At 38.0% G+C, this 12,307-nt stretch overlaps 1 protein-coding gene across 2 annotated transcripts in view; it reads left to right on the top strand.

The window, feature by feature from the left end:
• The first annotated feature begins 41 nt into the window (after positions 1-41).
• GRK4 (G protein-coupled receptor kinase 4) overlaps positions 42-12,307 on the top strand; it is a 43,263-nt gene continuing 30,997 nt past the window's right edge. For both annotated transcript variants that reach the window (XR_004406312.2, XM_032987366.2), the window contains exons 1-3: positions 42-319; positions 10,763-10,849; positions 11,501-11,613. Coding sequence is in view for 1 of the 2 variants with exons in the window: in XM_032987366.2 (XP_032843257.1) it covers positions 268-319; positions 10,763-10,849; positions 11,501-11,613 (252 nt within the window). In the remaining variant the exon portion in view is untranslated. The remainder of the gene's footprint in view (positions 320-10,762; positions 10,850-11,500; positions 11,614-12,307) is intronic.

The raw sequence follows: 12,307 nt of genomic DNA, 5'->3' as shown, positions 1-12,307 counted from the left end.
GGGCGGAGCTGGCTGAGGCGGGCGGTTGAGCCATGGTCGGGGCGGGCGGTTGCTGCCTGTTCCTTGCCTCCGCCCTCGGGGAGGGGGAGGCCGGTGCCGGGGCGAGCAGCGGGTGATGGGGAAGAGGCGAGCGCAGCGCTGAGGTCCTGCGGGGCCGGATGAGCGGAGACTTGGCGTCGCGGCGGTGGCGGAGCTGGAGGAGGGGGCGAAGGAGGCAGTAGGGGCGGCCTCCACTCCGGCTGCCCTGAGGGGAAGGAGCCCCCGACCATGGAGATCGAGAACATCGTGGCCAACACGGTGCTGCTGAAAGCCCGGGAGGGTGAGAGCCGCGGGGCGAGGCGAGGGGGGTGGAGAAGCGAGAGGGCGAGGCGGGGCGGGCTGGGGACGTACCGAAGGGGGGAGGAAAAGGGGCTGAGGTGAGGGGAGAAGGGGCCAGCGAGCAGCGGGGAGAGGAAGTGATGGAGGAGGAGCAGCGGGTGAGGAGGGAGGAGGGACTGCCGGGCGGGGGGGCGGCGGACCCCCGTGGGGGTGTCGGCAGGAGCCATCCCCGCCGCGGCGGGACGGGCGGTGAGTCGAGTCCCGGGCGGTGCCCTCAGGCACCTGCCCCGCTCCTCCCGCGGGATGGGTTTGGAGTTGCTGGCTGTCGGCTTGCTTCTGGAAAAACAAAACAAAAACAAAAACAAACCCTTTCCTCCTTCCCCCTTCGGGCTCTTGATTCGAACGGTGTTTTTACCGGATGTTTTAAAAAGATCATTAATCTGTAGTTATCAGTTTATTTCTAAATATATATGGATATTAAGGACTAAGCGACATAAATTTTCTCAGGAAGATCCTTGCACTCTGTTTTTCTGAAATTCCTTTGAAAAACATAGCTGATGAATGTTACCTGTATTTTGCAGTCATGTTTTGTGTTAACCTAGTATTAAAATGTGCTATTTTCCATTAGAATTAATACTTACAGTTTGATTCCCCAGAACATCTTGAATGTTCTTCCCCCAGCTAAAAAACATTTTGGATAAATAATAAAATTTAGTCTAGCAAGTGGTTGTTGTTTGGAAAAAATCCTGAAATAAGATTGTCCTACTGCTTTTTCATGTATATAACTGTCCATTAAATAGCCACTTGAAAGCCTCCCCAGATTGCCACTGTACTCAGTGCAGAGTATGTTTTTGAACTATGAAATGTGCATGTTCTTTCTGGATTGGATCCTACTTTTCTTAATTGTGTTGAGGAGTCCCATTAGTTTAGCTGTTTAAAGTGAGTAAGAACAACAGAATCTGCCTCTGTATGTTTTGCAAGTTCGTTTAACTCTAAATGGGTTTGGCACTTACGCCATATGTGTATCCAGTGAAATTTGCCTTAAGCAGCAAGAGAGGAAAATCAGCTTTTTGACTTTGAAGTGGGATTTAAAAAACAGAACAGTGATCACAATTTTGGGCCATTTCCCAACCTTAGCTGAAAAGACCACCTCAAACTAGAGGACATGTTTTGGCTGGTTTCACTGACGGTAACATGTCTGTGGTGGTGCTGCCTGAGTTTGGAGTCTGCATTGAAGTGATCTGAGAAATGAAGGGAAAGTGGAATCTGGCTCAGAACTTTAACTGTGCCCAAACTCTCACCACAAAGAGTGGAGTGGTAATCTGGAAAGGCTTTTAAGTGGCTGCTTAATGTCAGGTTGCCTCTTTAGTTAAGGTTTCACTATGTTTAAAATAAATTATAGTGGTAGAACTGACCAAACAAGATATTTTAATGAACTAAATAAAAGTCTGACAGCAGCTGATGTGAAGAAGATCAGTTCTACCTGATGTGAAATTTATAAAAATAATGGTAATAAGCTGTTATTCTTTTCTAACTTCAGTTGGCCTGGGGTCTTTTGTGTAAGCATGCAGAAAAATATGATTTCTGGGACTGAAACTCTGAAACTCTATTGACCAAAATTGGTTTAAGGTCTTTTACCTTTTCACATCCGAATTCCTCTCCATGGGGTACTTTTTACATCATGTTTTTCAAAACACTCCTTGAATTTTTTATCTCTTGCATGCTCTGGCTGGTCTGGGAATGTCTGGTTTACTCCATCTGTCAGGCCCATTCCATAAAATCCCTGTCCCAGCTCTCTTCTTGCGTGCCTGGTAGACTCCAAGGGAATGGAATTTGCAAAATTGGTATGTGAGGTAGATGTTTTACTGATATATATTATTTGCTAAATGGCCTCGCTATTGGGACAGAAGAGCAGAATTTCAATTGACCTTTTCACTCTCACATACCTATTATTTCACTGTATAGTGTATGGAGAGGTGGGATAGCATGGAAAAGTGCAGAATTACTGTTTCTGATGGAAGAAAGTGAAATTATAAGATAGAATAAAATAGCAGCTTCACTTATTTTCATGTATAGGCTTGAGCCTCATCAGTAATCCTTTTTCTAATTCCTTAGTGTGTTAAAGATTGGACGAGAGAAGGTGTTGACCTAGATAAATATTTCAGTTGTAAAAGGAAAAGAAATAAGATGTAAACTATTGTGTTCTTATTTTATAGTTTTTGGTGTCATGTTGAAAGAAGTGTAAGTGTTATTTTGGTTTGCACGGGTCAGTCTCAGTCTAACTTGAGATTCCGTCATGATGAAGATGAGAATAGGAAAGTCTTGGTCTCCTGAAAGCATTTTAAAAAGTCTTTTAACCCTAGAGATATCTTCATTTTGCAAATACAGAAACTGAATTAAAGATGTTGCATACTTGTCCTTATCTGGTGAATGGGTATGTCAGAGGCTTAATGAAAATTCAGAAATGCCCGGTCAGTAATGCCAAGTCTAAACAAATCATAGCTGAGCACATAAACCAGACCTAACAGTCAAAATTAAGATTCCAGATTTGTACGCATCATTTTCCTCTGAATTTAGGTACTCTAAAACTTTTCAATGCGAGTATTGTTATGGTGTGAACATCATTTGGGTTTTACATTTGTAGGTGTGCAGAATTAGCACACCTTGAGCAGCTGGGTTCATGTCTACTGTTTAAATCTGATTTGATATGTAGAAAGTAAATCTGATCTATGTAATCAGAGAGCCAGGAACTAACTAGTGTGCTTAGACAAAATGCATCTTTTACTGCTACTTTCTTTTCCTACAGAATAAAAACAAAGTGGTGTTGCTGCCTATTTCTAGACTACCTACCTTCTACCTTGGTCTCACTATTAATTTCTTTAATTAGAGGTGTGAGCCTTCTAATTCAATTTGCATGATAACATTGGTTTATAAGAATTTATTAGTCCCACTTTTCAGGCCAGATCAAACTCCATCTTCCGCCTAGCCTCAAAACTTTAAATTTAGTCTTATGATGTTACTCTCTAAGAGGATTTTTCAAACCTTTACATAAAACAGATTATTTTAATTCAAGCCTCTTTCCCATAAAGACTTGTAATATCTCTGTAGCAGCTACAATACCTCTTTATGTGAAGAAGGAAAGCTATGAGGACTCCTTATCTTCTTTTAATGCAATTTTGTAAATAATCAAATGCCAGTTCTTTGCACATGTGAGTGTTAGTGATGGCTCATATATTATGATTCTTATATGTACCTACTACTAGAAAATATTGTGATGACACAAAGTACCTTGCTGCTTTATGGATTAAATATTAAGGAGTCAGGAGCTATATTAGGAGGTTTTTTCTTTCCTCATCCACTTTTCCAGTTGACTTGCTCATGCTAAGAGCTAACCTGTCAATAGAGGGATTTGACTCTGGGTGAAAACTGTAGTGCAAAATGTTCTAGGATTCCTTGTCCCAGTGTCCTGGAATATGTGGCCTTCTGTGCCAGTCCAACTCTTTCCTCTCGTGCATACATTATTTTTTGAGGGAAATCTGTATGTGAGAAAGAAAAACGGAGAACTTCCTCTTAAGGTAAACCCAGTGGTGGAACAAGCAGAAGTGACTCAGTAGAAAAACAAGAGATTATAAAGCAAACTCAAAGTTGATCATCTGAGCACTAAAGTGCAGCAATTGGGATAGAGAAACAGGCGAGTGTTAAGTGATATGTGGACTGTGAGATAGATGGTATGAAAGCTTGCAATTTCATGATCTTTTCAAGTTTTCACATACAGGGATTTTTATGTGTAAAAGAATAAAGTACAACAATACAATTTCTAGTTTTGTATAAAAGCAGAGGAATTAACATATTATTTTTTTTCCTAGCAGAAATATTTTTGAAATTAGTATCTCTTGAAGGACATTGAAGAATTTATCCCATAAATGGGGACAAATAGCAAATATAAACTAGGTTATTCTGAAAAAAATCTGAAAGTTCACAGAAATGTATTTTTATTTTATATTCACTTTTCTCTTGATTTAGATTTGCATCTTCTGTTTTTTGTATTTATTTCAATCACTCTCAATAAATCCTTTGAGTATATGTAAGCCCCAAATTCATTTCAGCATCCCACACATAGTCTGTAATGTTTTGAAGGAGAGAAATTAATCACTGTATGTTTTAAACTACTTAGGAGCCTTCCTTTTTTCATTGCCTAAAGTAATAGTCTCGAAAAACACGTCCAAAGGGTAGATCTGTAGTTCCTTTGAAGTCAATGGCAGTTTACTCCAATTGAGGATGCATGCCAAGAGTATGTTTTAAACATACCTGGTCCATTTACATCCACTTTAAAATTAATTTGTACTGCTCTGGCAGGACCAGTTGGTGAATGAGAATTGGGTCTGCTGTTAGGCATATAGTATCTTCTATGTCATGATTGATTTTGTCTGAATTAAGATCATGCCTCAAGTAAATTCTCCCCCAAGCTCTTGGTTGTATTGGTTCTAGGCTGTGGTTGCAGAATGGATAAGATAGTTCCCAACTGGATCCGTGAACCAATCTGGGGTGTGTGGTTTGTTGTGGTGGGTTTTTTTTTCTATGTTGTTGGGTGTATTGGGTTTGGGGTTTTCTTCCCAAACTTAGTTTTCAGATGGATCAGCAAACTCCTACAGATCTGATAATTGTTAGGTGCAGCCCAAGGATGGAGTTATCAGGAACCTTTCAGTAACAGAATGTGATCACAGTTTGGCTTAAGCAAATTCTGAAAGATACTTGTTTCAGAATTGGAATTGTATTAGTGTAGCACTCTTCACAAAAAATAAGCACTCCACTCAAATTGTATGTTTTATCTGTCTAGATTTAAAACCAACTGGAATCACTCTTCAAGCGAAATACATCCTACTTTTGCTTGGAGTATAAGGTAGTAACTCAGTATGGTATTGATGGTGATACATAGGCAGCTATCCTATCATGTGTGTGTTTGTAACGAGGAATAAAATTCTGGGAAGATTGCTCAGATCACTGCAGTTTGGCTATCAAACTGAACTAAAATCTTTAATTATTTAAGAATTATGGGCAATTGGGAAACCAAGGCACACGCATACCCGGAAAGTCCATTCACCAGCGGCAAATACAAATTTTAACATGAGAATGATGTGAGTTTTTGCAGTTGCTGTTATTTTTGTCTGTTCTTCCCTTATTTGCCTCCTATGTTCTATTGCACTCCCTTATTGCATTGTGCTTTAAATTGCTGTAAACTCATTGTGGCAGGAAGCATGTCTTCCTGTGTTTGTACAGAATTATGCACAATGTCTGCCTTTTTGTCCTTTATTTAATGAACTGTAAGAAGAATGCATGTGGGCATGTTGAAATCTAAATAATTACATTTACTAAATAAACACAACATGAGAGGTCTAGTTATTGATACAGACTGCTGCTTTAGTTATTTCAAACGTGGCAATTATAACTACAGGTTTCACAATCTACTTAAAGGAATTTTAATTCTTTTCTATCTGCTGCAGTCTTGATGTACCGTCATGATAAAAAAATACTTGTTTGTCAAGGAGTCATCTGTAAAATTGGAGTTTTCTTACTGTTGGGTTGTTTTTTTCTCTAGTAGACCTTGTCTGTTAAGTTGTTCTAGACATGTTAAAATGAAATGTATATACAGATATTACATTGTATGACTGCAAGATTAAACTAATAAATTCTAGTTCAGATTAGTTATATTTACTTGAGTTGATTCAAGTCTTTCAAACCTAATTTCTGAAGAAGTGCAGAAGCTGTTCAGCCTGTATGTTTTAGCATTCTTAAATGTGCACATGATTACTGGAATTATATATAGAGCTGATGTGAAGAACCAGTTGTTCAAGTGGTTATAGCAGTGGGAACAATAAATGATTGTGGATATAAACAAACTGCACAGATGTTCACACAGGTACCTGGGGTTTTTAACTGCTTACAGTGTTACTGCTCTAACAGTCAGATGAACAAGAGGACTCGAGCATTAGCTTGCTGAAGTCCAACTCTAGGCACTTGAATCATGTGAGGAATATTATTTTTAAAATGCCATAACAATCTGTAATCTATAGGTATCTTTTATGTGTTTATTGAACTGCTTGCATTTTTGCTTGTTTGTGTTCAGATGTGCCTTGGCCTTTATAATGCTGAAGTTAGGTGCCTACCTTGCACTGAAACTGAATTTTCAACTAGGTGGTTCTGGTAAATCTGCTGGGAGCCAGCCAGATTATATATATCATACTTGTTGGAAAAAAAGAAATCTTTCTCCATATAAAAGAGATGCCACTCTGTTAAGCCTAGTTGTTCAGCTGTGACCAGCCTTGTTTTTCAAAGAACTGAGATGTCAAAAAATGTATCTGACCTATGCAGTGAAGGTTGCAGAGACCCCACAAAGCAGTACTGTGTGAGTGAGCTCTCTCTAGAACTGCAAGCACGATAGCCTTCCTCAGGTGATGGTGTGTGTGAACTTGTGTCCCGGCCTGAAGTTAGTGGTACTTCTGAGGACTTGAACTATAAATTCCACAGTGTTCTCTGTCTTGAAGATGGATCTTGCACAGTAAGAGCATACCATCAACGTTTGTTACTTAGTGGGCAGTGTTTACAAATGTTTTTATAGCATAAGGCCATAGTTAAACAGGAACACACTGTTTTTTCGGTGAAAGTTTTTAATCCTTATTGTGAGTTGTTTGAAGGAAAATGTGTCTGTAAGTAGAAGATTTGAATTCATCTGAGTTTAAAATCTGTTGGGAAACTTGCCTGCAACTGTCTCTGCTGTGGGGAAGATGAATTGTAAGACAGTGTATGTACCTGGTAATTCTCATGCATCTCAGTGTAGATGATGTAGAGCTTCTGCATCAGTTCTTTTGCATCTTTCATGGAACCATTTGATTGATTTATACAGTTAAAGGCATGTTGTAGGTTGTCTTATTGTTGCAGTTTTGTGCTTTCAGAGCTTATCTGGGTGTGGTCTGGTATGAATTTCTCAGCTGGTATCTGAGTCTGGTTTGTGGAATCAGTTTTGCAAGAATGATGTTGTAGCAATCATGCACCCCTAGTGCTACATAGCTGTGTGCTTCTCAACCACAGAGATCCATTGCTTGCCCTTTAGAGGCAGAAAAGCTAAAGCAGAATCTTAATATCAGTGTAGTAGCCACCGAATCTTACCACGTATAGTCTGTGTACATTTACCAGCCAGAGACAGTACGATGCTTTTCACTATTTGCATTCTGTTGGACAGAATCCAAGTTTTCAGTCTCAAGGAAGACTGACTAATAATGTTGAGTGAACGCTTGAGCTCAGTGTAATGAGAGTCGTGCTACAAATCCTCTCTGTAAGGAAGATCACTGCGGCTGTGGGAAGTCCATCTGATGACTTGAAAAATATTTTCATTTGTCTATATCTGTTTCTACACCAGATTGCTTTGTTTTGTGACAGCAGTTTCTCTTTTTGCAACTAGTTCTGTTTTTACTGATGAATAAGCCAACCACCTTGCCTTAAGTTTTTCAAATGTTTCTCTGAAGTTTAAAAAAAAAGTTGAAAAATTAAAACATCTTTCCCGTACCATACTGTAATGCAATGACCTAGCTGAGTTCAGTACACATCTTTTTAAGAAGGGAAAACATATAAAGAGAGAGATTCTGAAATTAAAACTCTAAGAAGTAGTTTGTGGAGGAGAAGGTAAGGTTCTCATGTACATGAAAATGTAATTGCAGTGTTTCCTCGTTGTAATGGTGTATTGCTGCATCCACCCTTCTCTTTGTAAAAGATGAGTTGCTTCAAGTTGGACATTGTTCTAGCCAGCAATTACATCAGAAAGAGGCAAAAGCGGTAATTCATCTGAACCACATAGGTCAACCATAAAGCAGATTAACCTAATGGCTTTGTTGCCTCTGTGTTGGAAAGTAAGCTGTTGCTCTTTCTGGAAGAATTTTATCTGAAGTATTTTAGAATGAGATCCAGAATAGAAGCTCTGAAATCAATATTAAGACACTTACAAACCACAACTATTATAATTTGATTTGATACTTCTTTTAAACTGCCTCAGAAATGGAAAAGGATTTTGCAGTCAGGGAATAATATGGCCTCTTCCGATAACTTTTACCAGAAGTGGCTAATTTATCTGTAAATGGTGTAGATCATGCACTCTCTTTACATTACTGGGACATACAGACTTTTTCTATGCTTTTGCTGTAAATATAAACAACCAGTTCAGAGAAAAGAGAGAGCATGTTAATTTAATTGATATTCTTAAGCACTTGATTCTTGTGTATCATTAATAAATTGCATGTAGTCTTTATTGACTTCTATAGGATGGATAAAATAAAATTCATAAAATAAAGTTCATAATGGTCACATTGTAAATAACTGGCCAAGTATTTGGGTCAAAGTAGAGCAGACATTCTTGTATTGAACTTGAAATAAAATGCACCAGTGATCCTCCTTTTTTGTTGTTGTTGTTTGTTTTATGTTGTTTATTTTTTTTCCCTTTCTTTCTTTGACTGTACTTCAGAAGATGATATATTTGGTTCACAGTTCAGTTTTACTTTTTCCAAACAGCATTGTGGTATGAATTTGGGTCAGTTTATCATTCTTGGTCAATATTGACTGTACTGTGTCATGCACAAATGAGAGTCTTTCTGAACACTTTCTAACAGGAGAAATTTAATTTCAGTGGACCTTGCAGCTTAGTGTATTTTCCAGTTGCATGGTTAAAAGTCGAGTTGACGCTTCTGTCCACTGTTTTTCATGATCACATAATAATCTATACCCAGTCCTAGTATTCCTTGATTTCATTTGTGTTCAATGCTGTTAGAAATGCCCTTTGCTCCATGTGGTTTGATTTTCTTCAAGCATATATTCAACTTCTTAGCATCAAAAATATTTTGTTAAAGTAATTTGAGTTTGTTTTAATGATACTGGTAATTACAGCTTTATGATTAGTTCTCGTACTACATGAAGTATGAGGGAGAAGTAGATTTGATATATTTGTATTCTAAAATATTTTGGAAGGGAATGACTTACAAAGCAACATTAGGAAATGAAGTGCAGAGGAAGGTATTTTAGAGAGTAGGTATCAGTTCAAAGAATCTCTGCAAGCCAACTTTGAAAGGCTTTGTATTCCTTATTTGTTTACTTTTCTAGTGATACTAGAGTTGAGGTTATTTTGTTGAAGCAGCAGAGTGAGGTGTCAGTGTTCCTGTTAGCAAAGATAGTGTCAATTTGATAGGAACGAAGGTACACTAAGCTGCAACTGCTCTGACTGCAATGGCAGAATGGGTCAAGAAGCTGTGTGTTTGAGTGGAGTGTTATTTTTAATACAGATTTTCTTATTCAGAAGATGTTAGTTCCTTTCTTCCTAACAACATAATTCTGAAAGACTTGAGTACTGTTTGCTGCTTGGTTTCTATTCGGGTTACATAGGGTAACTCCCTTCCTTTCTCTCCCATTGTGGTTAACAGTATGTACTGCTTTGGTACAGTTAAAAGATTTCTGTGCAGTTTTGCTAGTGTTCTGTCATGTGGAAATGCATCTGGCCATATCACTTTGTAAAATCTCTTAAAATATTTTGCAGCACAAAAATTACTCTTCCACTGAAAGGTTTTGCAATTAAAAATATATATACATTCCTGTATCTATCTCTTTGGGTTTTTTGATAAGTATGCATATATTCTGTAAATGTAATTGACTTCTTCAGGTGAAAATAATGTGCTAAAATTCCAGTTTAACATAGGGAATGGATCAGCTATATTTTCTGAGTAACAATGGGGGAAATACTGTAGTACTCTTTAAAAATCAGTTTAATACTAGTGCTGTGAAATCTGAAGCACTGAAAAGATCCGAATCCTACAGCAGCTAAATTTTTCCTGATATCCTGTATCCTCATATAGTCTAGAATAAATGGTGTGTATTTGTGCAATGCCCACTCATTTATTAGTGGGGTCTACTCTTATTGCTATTACTGTCCTTTAAAAAAGGAGAATGCTTGCGTACAACGTGATTATCCAAAAATGTGTTTTAAGCACTTTGCTCTATGTATTTTGTTACTCAACTTCAATGTCTTCTGTTCTTCACTATGGTTGAAAGATAATTCTCTTTTTTTTTTTTTTTTTTTTTTGTTTGTGGTTTTGATGTTTCAGTTTTGTTTGTAATTTTCAGAATCCTAGATATTTGCCTTGTCTCTGCAGAGATATTCTATATGCACAGCCAAAATATGAAATATTAGTCTTGCAAAAATCTTACGGCATTTTTTAGTGTTTCATATGAAAGTTCTTCTATATCAACTTTGTTGTTAATTTGGGTATCCTTGTAGATGGATTTCTTTCTAGGCATGAAAAGCAGTCTGACAGATCTCTGCAGGAGCGACCTAATTTTATGCTGTTAATGTTACATTTAATTTTGTCCTGATACAGTACTGTGATTGACATTACTCATATCTATCTTCTAGGCAAACGGAGTGGGCGTAGTAAAAAATGGAAAGAGATGCTGAAGTTGCCACCTGTTAGTCACTGTGAAGGTATTAGACGCTCAATCGGTAGGTGTCCTGTAGAACGGTCCATCTGATTTTTTTTGAGAAGGGTAAGAGTTTGGTGGTGTTAACGGAAAGGGTTCTCTCTTGCTTCTGAATGCTAATTAGCAAAAAAAGCTATTAAACTTTTAATGTGATGGAGACTTTATGAAAAGATAAAAGCTGTATCACAGCTCCTTGTTTGTTAAAAGAAACTGCTCCTAAAAGATAAATTTACAAAGCCGTAAATTAGAAAAAGGAATCATGTTGTAATTTGAATGACATGGTAATATATTTCACTTCTTTCTTAATGTCTTGTAATATTTTTTTTTACCTTTTTTTGTTATTATTTTGTATTCTTTCTAAACAATCTTGTTTACTTTGGGATTGCTATTTCATAGTATTGTTGCTTTCTGCCCCCCAACCTAAACGAGACTTAACCATATCATTCAATGTGTTTTTAATAAAAGTGATAGTCTATAAGAGACAAATGTGGCCGGAAGTGAGTGTTTCACTGTTCTTTGGGATCATTGCATGTTTTTGATGTCTTTGCTAAATATGTTAATGTAAAATCTTCACATTTTAGTGATGTTTTTCTGACCTATTCTCAAATGGAAGTAAGGACCATGCTACGAGAAAGATAAAAATAAAGATACTTACTTACTATTTCTTTCTCAGAAAGGGACTATAACCAGCTTTGTGACAAACAGCCAATAGGAAGACTTCTCTTCAGACAGTTCTGTGATTCCAGACCAGATTTGAAAAGATGCATTGAATTTCTGGATTCAGTGGTAAGCAGTGAGAAATTAGAGATGGATATCAGTAGGTGATAGCTTATACATTTTTGTTTGTAAAAAGGTTGATTTTTGTGATTGTTTTGGGTGGGATAGTGTTAATTTTTTTTCATTGTAGCTCATGCTGTGCAATGTTTCAGATTTTTGACCAAAACAGTGTTGATAACAAGGATGTTTTAGTTATGGCTGAACAGTGATTCCACAGCGTCAAGGCTTTTTCTGCCTCTCATCCCACCCCACCAGCGAGGAGGCTGAGGGTGCACAAGCAGCTGGGAGGGGACATAGCTGGGACAGCTGACCCCCAGCTGACCAAAGGGATAGCCCATGCCATGTGACACCATGCTCAGCAATAAAAGGAGGAGGAAAGGAGGAGGAAGGTGGGAGGTTAGAGTTACAATGTTTGTCCTGCCAAGTAGCTGTTACACATGATGATGAAGCCGTGCTTTCCTGGAAATGGTTAAACATCTGCCTGCTGATGGGAAGAAGGGAATTAATTTCTTATTTTGCTTTGCTTGTGCGTGCAGCTTTGCTTTATCTATTAAACTGTCTTTATTTCAACCCACAAGTTTTCTCACTTCTACCCTTCTGATTATCACTGGGGGGAGTGAGCAAGTGGCTGTGTGGAGCATAGCTGCCTACCAGGGTTAACACACAACAAATCTATAGAATTTTCATTTTCTCTAAACGCATC

The sequence above is a fragment of the Tyto alba genome, unplaced genomic scaffold (genome assembly GCF_018691265.1).
Source record: "Tyto alba isolate M040663 unplaced genomic scaffold, T.alba_DEE_v4.0 Super-Scaffold_6, whole genome shotgun sequence".
NCBI classification, from domain to species: domain Eukaryota; kingdom Metazoa; phylum Chordata; class Aves; order Strigiformes; family Tytonidae; genus Tyto; species Tyto alba.
The sequence above is the reverse complement of the archived record's forward strand: the minus strand, read 5'-3'. Positions and strand labels throughout refer to the sequence as shown.